Source organism: Oncorhynchus gorbuscha, unplaced genomic scaffold (genome assembly GCF_021184085.1).
Source record: "Oncorhynchus gorbuscha isolate QuinsamMale2020 ecotype Even-year unplaced genomic scaffold, OgorEven_v1.0 Un_scaffold_935, whole genome shotgun sequence".
NCBI lineage: Eukaryota > Metazoa > Chordata > Actinopteri > Salmoniformes > Salmonidae > Oncorhynchus > Oncorhynchus gorbuscha.
This window is the reverse complement of record NW_025745887.1, coordinates 136,146-150,339: the sequence shown is the minus strand read 5'-3', so window position 1 is coordinate 150,339 and position 14,194 is coordinate 136,146. Positions and strand designations below refer to the sequence as shown.

At 46.4% G+C, this 14,194-nt stretch overlaps 1 protein-coding gene across 9 annotated transcripts in view; it reads right to left on the bottom strand.

Moving 5' to 3' along the window:
* The window catches only part of LOC124020840 (transducin-like enhancer protein 3-B), a gene marked incomplete at its 3' end in the record, with an annotated part of 55,238 nt that extends 41,866 nt beyond the window's left edge, over window positions 1–13,372 (bottom strand). For 4 of the 9 annotated variants that reach the window (XM_046336129.1, XM_046336128.1, XM_046336130.1 and 1 more), the window contains 5 exon segments: window positions 7,584–7,628; window positions 9,424–9,487; window positions 9,753–9,853; window positions 11,980–12,184; window positions 12,856–13,307. In XM_046336129.1, the coding sequence (XP_046192085.1) occupies window positions 7,584–7,628; window positions 9,424–9,487; window positions 9,753–9,853; window positions 11,980–12,003 (234 nt within the window). 9 annotated transcript variants of the gene reach the window in all.
* Window positions 13,373–14,194: the final 822 nt, after the last annotated feature.

Sequence of the window (14,194 nt, the reverse complement as noted above, 5' to 3'; positions counted from 1 at the left end):
ATTTCCCTCTCCGTCTCAAAGACGTCACGCTGTCATTGCAATCCTCTGCCTCACTAGCAGCACCTCATTGTTCATGAGCAGCAGATCCCTCCTCCCAGCCCCTCATTGTTCATGAGCAGCAGATCCCTCCTCCCAGTCCCTCATTGTTCATGAGCAGCAGATCCCTCCTCCCGGCCCCTCATTGTTCATGTGCAGCAGATCCCTCCTCCCAGCCCCTCATTGTTCATGTGCAGCAGATCCCTCCTCCCAGCCCCTCATTGTTCATGTGCAGCAGATCCCTCCTCCCAGCCCCTCATTGTTCATGTGCAGCAGATCCCTCCTCCCAGCCCCTCATTGTTCATGTGCAGCAGATCCCTCCTCCCAGCCCCTCATTGTTCATGTGCAGCAGATCCCTCCTCCCAGCCCCTCATTGTTCATGAGCAGCAGATCCCTCCTCCCAGCCACTCATTGTTCATGTGCAGCAGATCCCTCCTCCCGGCCCCTCATTGTTCATGTGCAGCAGATCCCTCCTCCCGGCCCTCATTGTTCATGTGCAGCAGATCCCTCCTCCCGGCCCCTCATTGTTAATGTGCAGCAGATCCCTCCTCCCAGCCACTCATTGTTCATGTGCAGCAGATCCCTCCTCCCAGCCCCTCATTGTTCACGTGCAGCAGATCCCTCCTCCCAGCCCCTCATTGTTCATGCAGCAGATCGCATAACAGTTTATTGATGTATGCATTTACCTCCTGTTGATTGGCTGGGAGCTAGGCCATTGTTCATAGGCAGCAGACACACTCCCTCCCAGACAGATGCTCCTGGAACCTGACACACACACACACACACCAGCAGATCCCTAACTCACCAGCCCCTCATTGTTCACGTGCAGCAGATCCCTCCTCCCAGCCACCCAGGAGAGGGGCTAGTACATCCTGTAACAAGGAGCATAGAAAACTCATTAAGTTCATGAGCAGACAGATCCTTCAATTATCCCTGCAACCAGATACTTTGTTCACTGGATCAGCATTCTGATGACCATAACACCCAGTGGAGTCATTGTTCACAAAACGGCTTCAGCAGATCCTTCATCTCCTGTAGCAGCCCCTGACCAGAATGATGAAGCATGTTTCACAAGACACTATCCCTCCATCCATGTGTGTGTTCTCCCAGGACGTTTGTTTTGGCTCACAGACAAGATCCCTCCATCACCTTGGCAAACAATTCTAGAATCCTGTTAATTCATTTGAACAAGCTCCCTCCTCCCAGCCCACTCACACACACACCTGTTCCCACTCAGGCCACAAACAGGACTTCCCTAAATCCCAGCTCCCTCATTGTTCATTATCGACAAGCAGGGAGGAATTGATAAACACACAGTGGAAAAACAGAGCGCCTGAGGAAGATTGGCTGGTTTTCTCAGAGCAACAGAGGAGCCACTTCTAATAGGCAGGGACACACTACTGAGACCTGACAGACAGATGCTCCTGGAACCTCCACACACACACACACACAGCACAGAGAGCACGAGGGCTAACTCACAATCCTCCATCCTGTAACAAGGAGCATAGAAAACTGTTGCAGAGAAACTAAGCAGCGAATAAGATTTTTCTACAAATCACTAAGTTCATTAGGGGCCTGGAGAACAGACAGACACACAATATTTCCTTCAATTATCCCTGCAACCAGATACTTGTCAGTTCCACTGGATCAGCATTCTGTACATACAGCTTTGTATAACACCCAGTGGAAGTGGTTGTGTAACACAAAACACACTTCACACAGACCTTCATCGTCTGAAAAAAGGGACTGTAGCAGCATGTTCCAGGCTGACCAGAATGATGAAGCAGGTTTCTGCCTGCATCAAGACACTAGTAACCTCCATCCATGTCCCTTCACCACTAGTAACCCAGGATAAGAGGTTTTGCTCACAGACAAGTCCTATCATCCCTTCAAACACTAGTAATCCTGGATAAGAGGAAATAATTCATTTGAACAAGCTCTCTCCCTCCCTTCACACTACACACACACACAGATGCACACCACCTCCTCTCTCCCTCCCACTCAGGCCACAAACAGGACTTGCCCTAAATTAAACCTCCTCTCTCCCTTCAAGCACTAGTAATCTGGACAAGAGGGGAGGATGCTCACTGAACCCTCTCCACACAGTGGAAAAACAGTTTAGCGCCTGGATAAGAGGAGAAATGCCCAGGTTTTCAATCAGAGCAACAGACCACTAGTAACCTGGAAAATATGAGAGAGAGACTGTTTACACCTCCTGACCACTAGTAACCTGGATAAGAGGAATAAGATGGACTGTTTACCCTCTCTCCTCCTCACACTGTAACCTGGATAAGAGCTCAGAGATGCCACTGTTTACCTTGGCAGCCTCTGAGCTGCACTTCAACTAAAATCCTGGATAAGAGGAGAGAGATGATCACTGATTATCTCCTCCCCTCCACCCTTCACCACTAGTAACCTGGATAAGAAGAGCTCTGTCAAAACAACCCCCCCCCCTCCCTTCACCACTAGTAACCTGGATAAGAGGAGAGAGATGATCACTGTTTACCCACCTCTCCTCACCTTCACCACTGTAACCTGGATAAGAGGAGTAGATTATCATTTTACATACAGCTTTGTCCCTTCACCACTATAACCTGGATAAGAGGAGAGAGATGATCACTGTTTACACCTCCTCTCCTCTCCCTTCACCACTAGTAACACTGGATAAGAGGAGAGATGCTCACTGTTTACACACACACACCACTAGTAACCTGAAAAAAGAGGGGCAAAGATGACAGTTTACATGTTCCCTCCACTACCACTAGTAACCTGGATAAGAGGAGGGATGATGAACCTCCTCCCTTCACCACTAGTAACCTGGATAAGAGGAGAGATGATCAACACTCCTCTCCTCTCCTTCACCACTAGTAACCTGGATAAGAGGATGAGACACCTCCTCTCCCCTCCCTTCACCACTAGTAACCTGGATAAGAGGAGAGAGATGCTCACGGTTTACACCTCCTCTCCCCTCCCCTCCCTTCACCACTAGTAACCTGGATAAGAGGAGAGATGACCACTGTTTACACCTCCTCTCCCCTCCCTTCACCACTAGTAACCTGGATAAGAGGAGAGATGATCACTGTTTACACCTCCTCCCCTCCCTTCACCACTAGTAACCTGGATAAGAGGAGAGATGATCACTGTTTACACCTCCTCTCCCCTCCCTTCACCACTAGTAACCTGGATAAGAGGAGAGATGATCACTGTTTACACCTCCTCTCCCCTCCCTTCACCACTAGTAACCTGGATAAGAGGAGAGATGATCACTGTTTACACCTCCTCTCCCCTCCCTTCACCACTAGTAACCTGGATAAGAGGAGAGAGATGCTCACTGTTTACACCTCCTCTCCCCTCCCTTCACCACTAGTAACCTGGATAAGAGGAGAGAGATGCTCACTGTTTACACCTCCTCTCCCCTCCCTTCACCACTAGTAACCTGGATAAGAGGAGAGATGCTGTTTACACCTCCTCTCCCCTCCCTTCACCACTAGTAACCTGGATAAGAGGAGAGATGCTCACTGTTTACACCTCCTCTCCCCTCCCTTCACCACTAGTAACCTGGATAAGAGGAGAGATGATCACTGTTTACACCTCCTCTCCCCTCCCTTCACCACTAGTAACCTGGATAAGAGGAGAGATGCTCACTGTTTACACCTCCTCTCCCCTCCCTTCACCACTAGTAACCTGGATAAGAGGAGAGAGATGCTCACTGTTTACACCTCCTCCCCTCCCCTCCCTTCACCACTAGCAACCTGGATAAGAGGAGAGATGCTGTTTACACCTCCTCTCCCCTCCCCTCCCTTCACCACTAGTAACCTGGATAAGAGGAGAGAGATGCTCACTGTTTACACCTCCTCTCCCCTCCCTTCACCACTAGTAACCTGGATAAGAGGAGAGATGATCACTGTTTACACCTCCTCTCCCTCCCCTCCCTTCACCTCCTGGATAAGAGGAGAGATGCTCACTCCCTCCCTCCCCTCCCTTCACCACTAGTAACCTGGATAAGAGGAGAGATGCTCACTGTTTACACCTCTCCCCTCCCTTCACCACTAGTAACCTGGATAAGAGGAGAGATGCTCACTGTTTACACCTCCCCTCCCCTCCCTTCACCACTAGTAACCTGGATAAGAGGAGAGATGATCACTGTTTACGCCAGACTGATGTCATCATAAACACTAGTGTTCAGTGGGGAGCGATGGGGAGGGGGGGTCATTCATTATTCACACCACTCACTAGACTCCATTGGTCTTATTGATAAAGAAAAGGCGAGCGAGGGAGAGGGCCAGTCCATTAACATGTTCACCACCCGTCCTCTTCCCACCACCCGTCCTCTTCCCACCACCCGTCCTCTTCCCACCACCCGTCCTCTTCCCACCACCCGTCCTCTTCCCACCACCCTCCCTCGCTCGTCCACCTCCCATCCTCCCTCCCTTGTCCCAACTCCTCGACCAGCCCGCCTAAAGCCCATCACCTCCTCCTCGACCAGCCCGCCTAAAGCCCATCTCCTCCTCCTCCTCCTCGACCAGCCCGCCTAAAGCCCATCCCCTCCTCCTCCTCCTCGACCAGCCCGCCTAAAGCCCATCCCCTCCTCCTCGACCAGCCCGCCTAAAGCCCATCTCCTCCTCCTCCTCCTCCTCGACCAGCCTGCCTAAAGCCCATCCTCCTCCTCCTCGACCAGCCTGCCTAAAGCCCATCCTCCTCCTCCTCGACCAGCCTGCCTAAAGCCCATCACCTCCTCGACCAGCCTGCCTAAAGCCCATCCCCTCCTCCTCCTCGACCAGCCTGCCTAAAGCCCATCCCCTCCTCCTCCTCGACCAGCCTGCCTAAAGCCCATCCTCCTCCCTCCTCGACCAGCCTGCCTAAAGCCCATCCCCTCCTCCTCCTCCTCGACCAGCCTGCCTAAAGCCCATCCCCTCCTCCTCCTCGACCAGCCTGCCTAAAGCCCATCCCCTCCTCCTCCTCGACCAGCCTGCCTAAAGCCCATGTTCATACATCATATTACAGTGTTAATGACACACAGGCACAGCCCATCTCTCACTTCACATCACACTGAGAAGGGGGTGGGGGGTAAAGAGGAAAATAAACAAGGAAAGAGCGAGAAGCCAGGAAAGACAGAAGAGAGATGAAAGGAACCAGAGGGAGACTAGAGAAGACTGCGTGATAGATGCCACAAATCACCTCGCCACTAAAAAGCCCGCTTCACGGCCCGGTGGATATTGACAGACTGTTTGACTGAGCAGCGTTCCCCCTTTCGCTCTCTAAGGCGGCCATTTTGTCTGTTTCTCCAGTAGTGAGGCAGGTCTAATGTCTCCTCCACTCACAGCCAGGCTGAATCTGAGGGAGCCCTCTGGTTGGCTTCTCCTGCTGATTAATACTTTCTGCTGAGAGGCAGCAGACCTAATGAGGTTTTAGACTGGCTGGCTCTGCATGCTGCCTTTAGTTGAGTCAGACTCGTCACTGGGAGAAACACACACACACACACTCAGTCAGTCCTCGCCAGACTTCACTTTAATCTTATCAAAGCAGCCCCATCAGACCGCCTGCCCCGCTCTCTGTTTAGCCCGTCAGCGTTTTCACAGACAGGAAGGGAGTCGGTGTGTGTGTTACGTTGAGGAGTGTTTATGACTGAGGGCATAGACTAAGGTCTCGTATGTGTGTGTGCGTTTCTCAGGAGGCAATGAGAACTGAGGTGTGTGACTGAGAAGCATTTAAAGCATTTAAGACTGAGGGCATCGACTAAGGTTGTGTGTCTGTGTCATTGAACAATCATAGCTCTTGCTTTCCAGTCCCTTACAAACAGACACCACAATGTGTCAGACATAATGAGTACATTACATGCACAGTGTGATTATTTGTGAATAATCAGATTAATATAATAGTTTGATTAAAACATGTACATTATTTGCAAGAAAAACAAATTTCCCTAATAACAATAATCCTGTTTCCATGGACACATCTGAAATCAGGCTACCTGGTGGGACTCTGATAAATGCTGAAAATCACCAATCAAAATAAACGTTCTACCACAGCGACCATGTTATTTTTGGGAGGCAGATTTGATGCTCAGTTTGGACATATAAAGTTTGTAAGGGAAAACTATTTCTAAGAGACATGCATTCAGTTGTTCAGAACCAGCACAGGCACAGATCAAATACACCACTGGAACACCGGTGTTTAAATGTCCTAATAATTGCTCAGAAAAGCAGGTGCCTACTGCCATAATCAGTTTAATATCACATTATTATTGTGCATGTAAACATACTCAATGACTCACAAGCTGATGTCACCATCTTCCTTCACTTAACTGACAAACACCGGGACCGATAGAGAGCCCATACGCTGGACAGATAGAGAGCCCATACGCTGGGCCGATAGAGAGCCCATACGCTGGGCCGATAGAGAACCCATACGCTGGGCCGATAGAGAACCCATACGCTGGGCCGATAGAGAACCCATACGCTGGGCCGATAGAGAACCCATACGCTGGGCCGATAGAGAACCCATACGCTGGACCGATAGAGAGCCCATACGCTGGACCGATAGAGAGCCCATACGCTGGACCGATAGAGAGCCCATACGCTGGACCGATAGAGAGCCCATACGCTGGACCGATAGAGAACCCATACGCTGGACAGATAGAGAACCCGCTGGACAGATAGAGAACGCTGGACAGATAGAGAACCCATACGCTGGACAGATAGAGAACCCATACGCTGGACAGATAGAGAACCCATACGCTGGACAGATAGAGAACCCATACGCTGGACAGATAGAGAACCCATACGCTGGACAGATAGAGAACCCATACGCTGGACAGATAGAGAACCCATACGCTGGACAGATAGAGAACCCATACGCTGGACAGATAGAGAACCCATACGCTGGACAGATAGAGAACCCATACGCTGGACAGATAGAGAACCCATACGCTGGACAGATAGAGAACCCATACGCTGGACAGATAGAGAACCCATACGCTGGACAGATAGAGAACCCATACGCTGGACAGATAGAGAACCCATACGCTGGACAGATAGAGAACCCATACGCTGGACAGATAGAGAACCCATACGCTGGACAGATAGAGAACCCATACGCTGGACAGATAGAGAACCCATACGCTGGACAGATAGAGAACCCATACGCTGGACAGATAGAGAACCCATACGCTGGACAGATAGAGAACCCATACGCTGGACAGATAGAGAACCCATACGCTGGACAGATAGAGAACCCATACGCTGGACAGATAGAGAACCCATACGCTGGACAGATAGAGAACCCATACGCTGGACAGATAGAGAACCCATACGCTGGACAGATAGAGAACCCATACGCTGGACAGATAGAGAACCCAGACGCTGGACAGATAGAGAACCCATACGCTGGACAGATAGAGAACCCATACGCTGGACAGATAGAGAACCCATACGCTGGACAGATAGAGAACCCATACGCTGGACAGATAGAGAACCCATACGCTGGACAGATAGAGCCCATATACTAACAGTCTTTCAAAGTAGACAGATGAGGATAATGCTACATACCTGTTTGTGCATCTCAATGTTCAGCCCATAGGACATCTCATAGTACTGGAAAAGACAAGAGTGACACAATGAAACATTCACATCCCATTCATTTACTAGTTAGAATATTTAAAAAAAGGAATATAGTGGACAAGTGAAAACAAGCTGAGTTGTTCCATGGGAAGCAGGCTGCATGTCAGAATGCTGGACTCCTGAGCGGCTAAAGGGAGAGAACTAGCTGTCGTAGCCCTTTACTGATTAACACTTGAAATCCCCCACCCAGGCCGGCTCAAAGGCTGTAGTGATCCGTCTACTTCTCCCTCTATTTCTATCCTTTTCTTTGTTCTTCGAGCTCTTTTTGGGAGTCTAGGGGGTGAGCGAGGTGAACCATGCCTGAGTGGATAGGGTAAATGCTAAGCTACAGGACTCCAATCCACTTCTTTTGAGCACAGTCTGATTTTAAAATGCTACGTTGCTAACTCAAATCAGTCTGGCGAAATACGAGTCTTTCAAAAACAAATAGATTGTTGTAAATCGTAGATTAGACATCCATAGCGATACTCACTATCAGGGCGTGAACTGGCGGCTGCCAGATGAGGCCTAGTTAGTCCATCCTGTTTATCTAACAACCCCCCTCTCACACACTACCACTAAACCGGTGCATGCATTTCCTCAGAATAAAAATATAATGTTTAACTAAAGTACCAGTGCGTTTGGTTAAAGTCAATCCTGGCGTGGACAAATAAGATAAGAGGAGTTTATATGCACGGGGCCTCAGCTCAGAGTTTGGCCTCTGTTACATCATGTCTAGGGACTGACTGGTTATTTTCCATTCATTCACCAGCCCTTTTTGTGTTACCCAGAACCTCAGCTAGGCTCTTTGTGTTGGATCAATGTTGTAGCTTGACAGTAAATACAAAATAACTTTGTACCATCTACACTTACAATTTCTATTTGATCATGGGGGGGCTTTGAAAATGATTTGTTTTTATTTTTTAAAGGGAACGTTTGAACGCGGATCAGTTGGAGCTGTTGTTTTGGAGTTAAGTCACATTCTAAAATGGCAACAATGTAAAGGTTAATAGTGCTATTTGTGGTTTTTTAATGGTAATACTTCACTTGACTATGTCCTCTACTTGATGAGGTCATTCAGCCATAGGCCACAGTATTGTCTGCAAGTCACCCCGGATAAGAGGCCACCGCTAAACAGCTAGGCTAAAATACAACATGTCATACTCCACCGTGACTAACTAGTTGTCTACCTGGCCAGGGGGTCCCTTCCATCCCCCTCCCCAAACTCTCTCCATCCTTAATGAGAGCCCTGGGTGTCTTAGAAGGCCCTGGATGTGTCAGGAAGGCCCTGGGTATGTGAAGGCCCATAGGCCATAGCTCACCCTGGGAGAATACTGCCCTAAATAATCAGCTTCACACACAAAGCCAGCAGGCCAGTCATTAACCCTTAGGGGGTCAGAGGCATAAAAGAGGCCATGGAGCCATTATGACCCCCCCTCCCATCATCACAAAGCCCGTCCGTCACGCCCTGTTATCAACGGCCGGACATTTGACCTCTGGTGGAGATTCACAACAACCCCCACCCACTCCTTCTCTATAGGTGCACACACACACTTCCTCCAATCACAGGAGGCCCCAATGTCCCTTTCTGGACAATCACCACACAGGGATGATCATGAGTCAACAATCTCAAATGCACCCAAAAAATGTAACTCAAATTGCCTCTGCAAACAAACAGGGTTGCTACCGTTTCATCTGAGGGAAAATAAGAACACATCTTACCAACCATCACATGCAGGGTTGTACTTCCAGGAAGTGATTGTACTTGTATGTAGTGTGATATTCTTACCATGACATAGTGACGCTGCATCTCTGTCTTCTCATTGGCCAGTTTGTCGTACTCCACTTTGAGACTGAAAGAGGAGAAATATGGTCCATTATTATGAGCCAATATTTATGCTTTATTACATAATTAATACATGTTAGTCCATTTCACAGAAATCTTTGGTTAGAAACACAATAATCACTCAATATAGTTGTACCATGTGAAAAATATAAATTCTACATACCCCAAATCAACTTGATATTACATGTTTAGCAGACATCTCTAACTAGATTGATCATGAGCAACCTGGTTCTTTCAGCTAAAGTACATCCTCTAAAAATGGATGTCATTACCTGTGGTACTGGGCCTGCAGGAACTGAAACTCGTCTTTGATCCTGTCGCAGGACTCGGCCACGGTGAACTTGAAGCCAGGCTGCCCTGGTTGGTGTGGTGCCTAGAGAAAAGCAGTGTTGATATCAATAACCCCATAATGCCTAGATCTCAGCCCATTTCTATAACATAACAGACAATAACACAACACCTAGATCTCAACCCATTTCTATAACATAACAGGCTATAACACATAACACCTAGATCTCAGCCCATTTCTATAACATAACAGACTATAACACAAACACCTAGATCTCAGCCCATTTCTATAACATAACAGACAATAACACAACACCTAGATCTCAACCCATTTCTATAACATAACAGACTATAACACATAACACCTAGATCTCAACCCATTTCTATAACATAACAGACTATAACACATCACACCTAGATCTCAACCCATTTCTATAACATAACAGACTATAACACATAATGCCTAGATCTCAGCCCATTTCTATAACATAACAGACAATAACACAACACCTAGATCTCAACCCATTTCTATAACATAACAGACTATAACACACAACACCTAGATCTCAACCCATTTCTATAACATAACAGACTATAACACATAACACCTAGATCTCAGCCCATTTCTATAACATAACAGACTATAACACATAACACCTAGATCTCAGCCCATTTCTATAACATAACAGACTATAACACATAACGCCTAGATCTCAACCCATTTCTATAACAGGCTACAACACATCACACCTAGATCTCAACCCATTTCTATAACAGGACTATAACACATAACACCTAGATCTCAACCCATTTCTATAACAGGACTACAACACATAACACCTAGATCTCAACCCATTTCTATAACAGGCTACAACACATAACACCTAGATCTCAACCCATTTCTATAACATAACATTCTATAACATAACAGGCTATAACACATAACGCCTAGATCTCAACCCATTTCTATAACATAACAGACAACAACACATCACGCCTAGATATCAACCCATTTCTATAACATAACAGACTATAACACACAACACCTAGATCTCAGACCCATTTCTATAACATAACAGACTATAACACATAACACCTAGATCTCAACCCATTTCTATAACATAACAGACTATAACACATAACACCTAGATCTCAACCCATTTCTATAACAGGCTACAACACATCACACCTAGATCTCAACCCATTTCTATAACAGGCTACAACACATCACACCTAGATCTCAACCCATTTCTATAACAGGCTACAACACATCACACCTAGATCTCAACCCATTTCTATAACAGGCTACAACACATCACACCTAGATCTCAACCCATTTCTATAACATAACATTCTATAACATAACAGGCTATAACACATAACGCCTAGATCTCAACCCATTTCTATAACATAACAGACAACAACACATCACGCCTAGATATCAACCCATTTCTATAACATAACAGACTATAACACATAACACCTAGATCTCAACCCATTTCTATAACATAAGTCTATGTATTATCAATAGTAACAGATAGATGGCAAAAGAGTATCATCATCCTTCATCGTGCTTTCTTAGCCTCCCTCTCCCATAGGCCTCTCTCTTCCGTGTTAAATTATTTTTGCTGCTGCTGAATGGTGGTTTGTCAGTGTGGTACCCAAACGTTCCCTTGAGCCCTGCCTGGTGGCCGCTTTTATAATGGTGGGAAGAACCACTATCACTCAAGAGTGCGATGACAGAGGCGGGTCAGTGCGCCCGTCCTCAAAGAGCACGGGAAGGGGGGTGAGCGGAGAGAGGGGGGGGAAATCACAACCTGATTTGGGAGGAATTCAATGCATGCCAATGATGCCGTGCAGTAAGCTCGATAATTACAGCATATCCGCTACCGCTTCAATGCAGCAGCTTGGAGGAATTTATAGGGTAAAAAAAATATTCGCTCTGAAAATATTTTTTTCCCCTCTTACATATTGGCCGTCTTTCGTTATTAAAACTGCTCATAAGAATCTTATACGTGAATCGATTGTTTATTTGCAGTTTCCTGTCGAAACGTGTTGTCGAGCGCCATAAACACAGGGACTAGGCTACTCGACGTGCAGACCATAAATAGTAAGGTGCAGATCACGAGCTCGTGTCTGACAAGCTAATTATTTTTAAGGCGGTACATTTGCATGAATTCGCATAATAATCTCAAGAGCTGGGATACTTACCGGATGCCGGCCCTGTGGATACATCTTGAACGTATCCTTTTTTGAGGGAAATCGGGGGATACTTCAGTAATCCGAGTAGATGTGCGATAGTCCGCCACCCCTCCCTGTGCGCACAAGCGGTCGGACAATGCCAATCCTCCGCGGCGGCGAACACACTTCCACCCTCCGATCTCTCGATCTTTATTGTTGATTTTAAGCCCCTTTCCTTTCAACATCACAAACATACATAACAAAAAAGCAGAACAGAATGGATATTAGCTAAATGAACGGAGTATGCAATCGGAACACGCACATAGCTTCAAAATATGCTCGTGACGACGGCAAGGAAATACTTGCTGAATTTAGTCAATGGCATATGCAGATTATAGCCTGTATAATTTAACTCACGATCATCGCCTGGTCCGTCTCAAAAATACATGTCATAATAAGCCGCTATTCTCGATTTGCAAATATTTATCCGACATGTTAGGAAATTGTGATATCTAAATGGGTTTGCTTGACAGGTTTGTTGGCGTGTCAAGCCTTCACGCTGGAGTGATAATAGGCTACACTAGCAGACGAAAAAAACTACAATAGGCGCATAGCACGTAACAATTTATCCAAAACCAAAAAGACCAGCCTCGCTACAATCAAAGTTGATACATTGTATCGTGTTTATATATTATCTGCATTCGCAACAAATGTAACAATTTGCTGTTCGCCGAGCTGCATTGTTCGAGCGCAACTGGAAAACAGAATATACGACAAAGCGGGCTGCGGGATTATGACATTCAGTCCACCAAGCTTGGTTATAAAACACACTGCTGTTTTCAAAGTAGCCCAGCCATGAAAGCTACCCGTCTTGTTAGCGGGCTCTTCTCGGGTCTTCTTCTTTACCTTTGTCTCGATTGATTCCCCTCCCCTACGACGGCAATAATCCGTCTGTTGAACGAATTTTCACAATCCTCGGCTGGTAACCTTCCTTATGAGAATGAAAAAATGATCCAAAAGTAATCGCTGGATACATGGAATCCTTGTCCCAGCCGAGCCTTGGAACTTCGGTGATCTCGTGGCGCCGCACGACCTGCCTCGACAATGCTTTTCAGATCCGACGTCGGAGAGCCGTCGATTACAACGAGTTGTTGACCGCATAAAACTTCCAAGAAAGCCTTTCTTGGATAAAATGCAATTACTGACGAGTCTTCTAGTAAATCCAAATACAATTTTGTAAGTTAAAAGAGGTTAAATCGTAGAAAAGTTGGATGTTGTAACGTAGCAATTGCTTGCATTCGATTTACCCAGTTTTTCCAACGCTTGCTGTACCACACACAGACTGTGCACTGACACGAGGACTCAACTGCCGCGAGAGGGCCTCTCACAAGCCAATCGGATTCTCCGAATGAGTTTAGCTGCATTAGCCTATCAGAGAGGGATGTCCCCACGTGGGGTAGATAGTACCCTTGTGTTCCCATTGGACTGTGATATATGACCTCATATCTTCGCCATTTTGGATCTAAACTGGTATTCAACTGACGAACTTGTAATAAACAAAGGTAATTATAAATGTTTCTGCCACAAATGTCAGAATATACTGTTTGACTTTTAATCATTGATATATTAAGTCCCTCATGTGATGCAGACATGGGCATGTGCAGCATGGTACACATGGTTAAATCTCATAATATTAGATACAATGTAAAAATCCAATTTGAATGCTGAGCATGCCTGTGTTTCTGGACTAAAAAGTGTCCTAGCAATTAAGCAACTCTTTTTCTATATCAGCTAATTACTTGCCTCATTTAAACGTTTAGAATAGGCTACACTGCAGTTTATGAAATCTGAAACTCACAAGCACATTAAATGTGCTCTGAAGAAAGTATGTGTTCTATAGTTTGCTATCTTAGAAGATCCAGCCTACAAATAGCGTAATCATTTAGGACTGTAGTGTTTAATGAATGATTTGCTCCATCACGTAGGTTTGAAAGCCTTTAATTAAGAATGATTGAATTTACTAAGCATAGCCCTTGCATAAATCTAACACGAATACTAGAAATTGGGGATTAAATGTATTCATTGATCAGACTGATTTGATCGACCTACATTTTTAATAAGACCTTAACCATCAACAAGCTTTCATATCGGCAACGCTGAAAGGTACAACATGTCTGCGCCCGAGGAAGTCAGCCTATCACGTGTTGCTCGCTATACTCAGCCCCACGTGGGGCTCCCCTTCCCC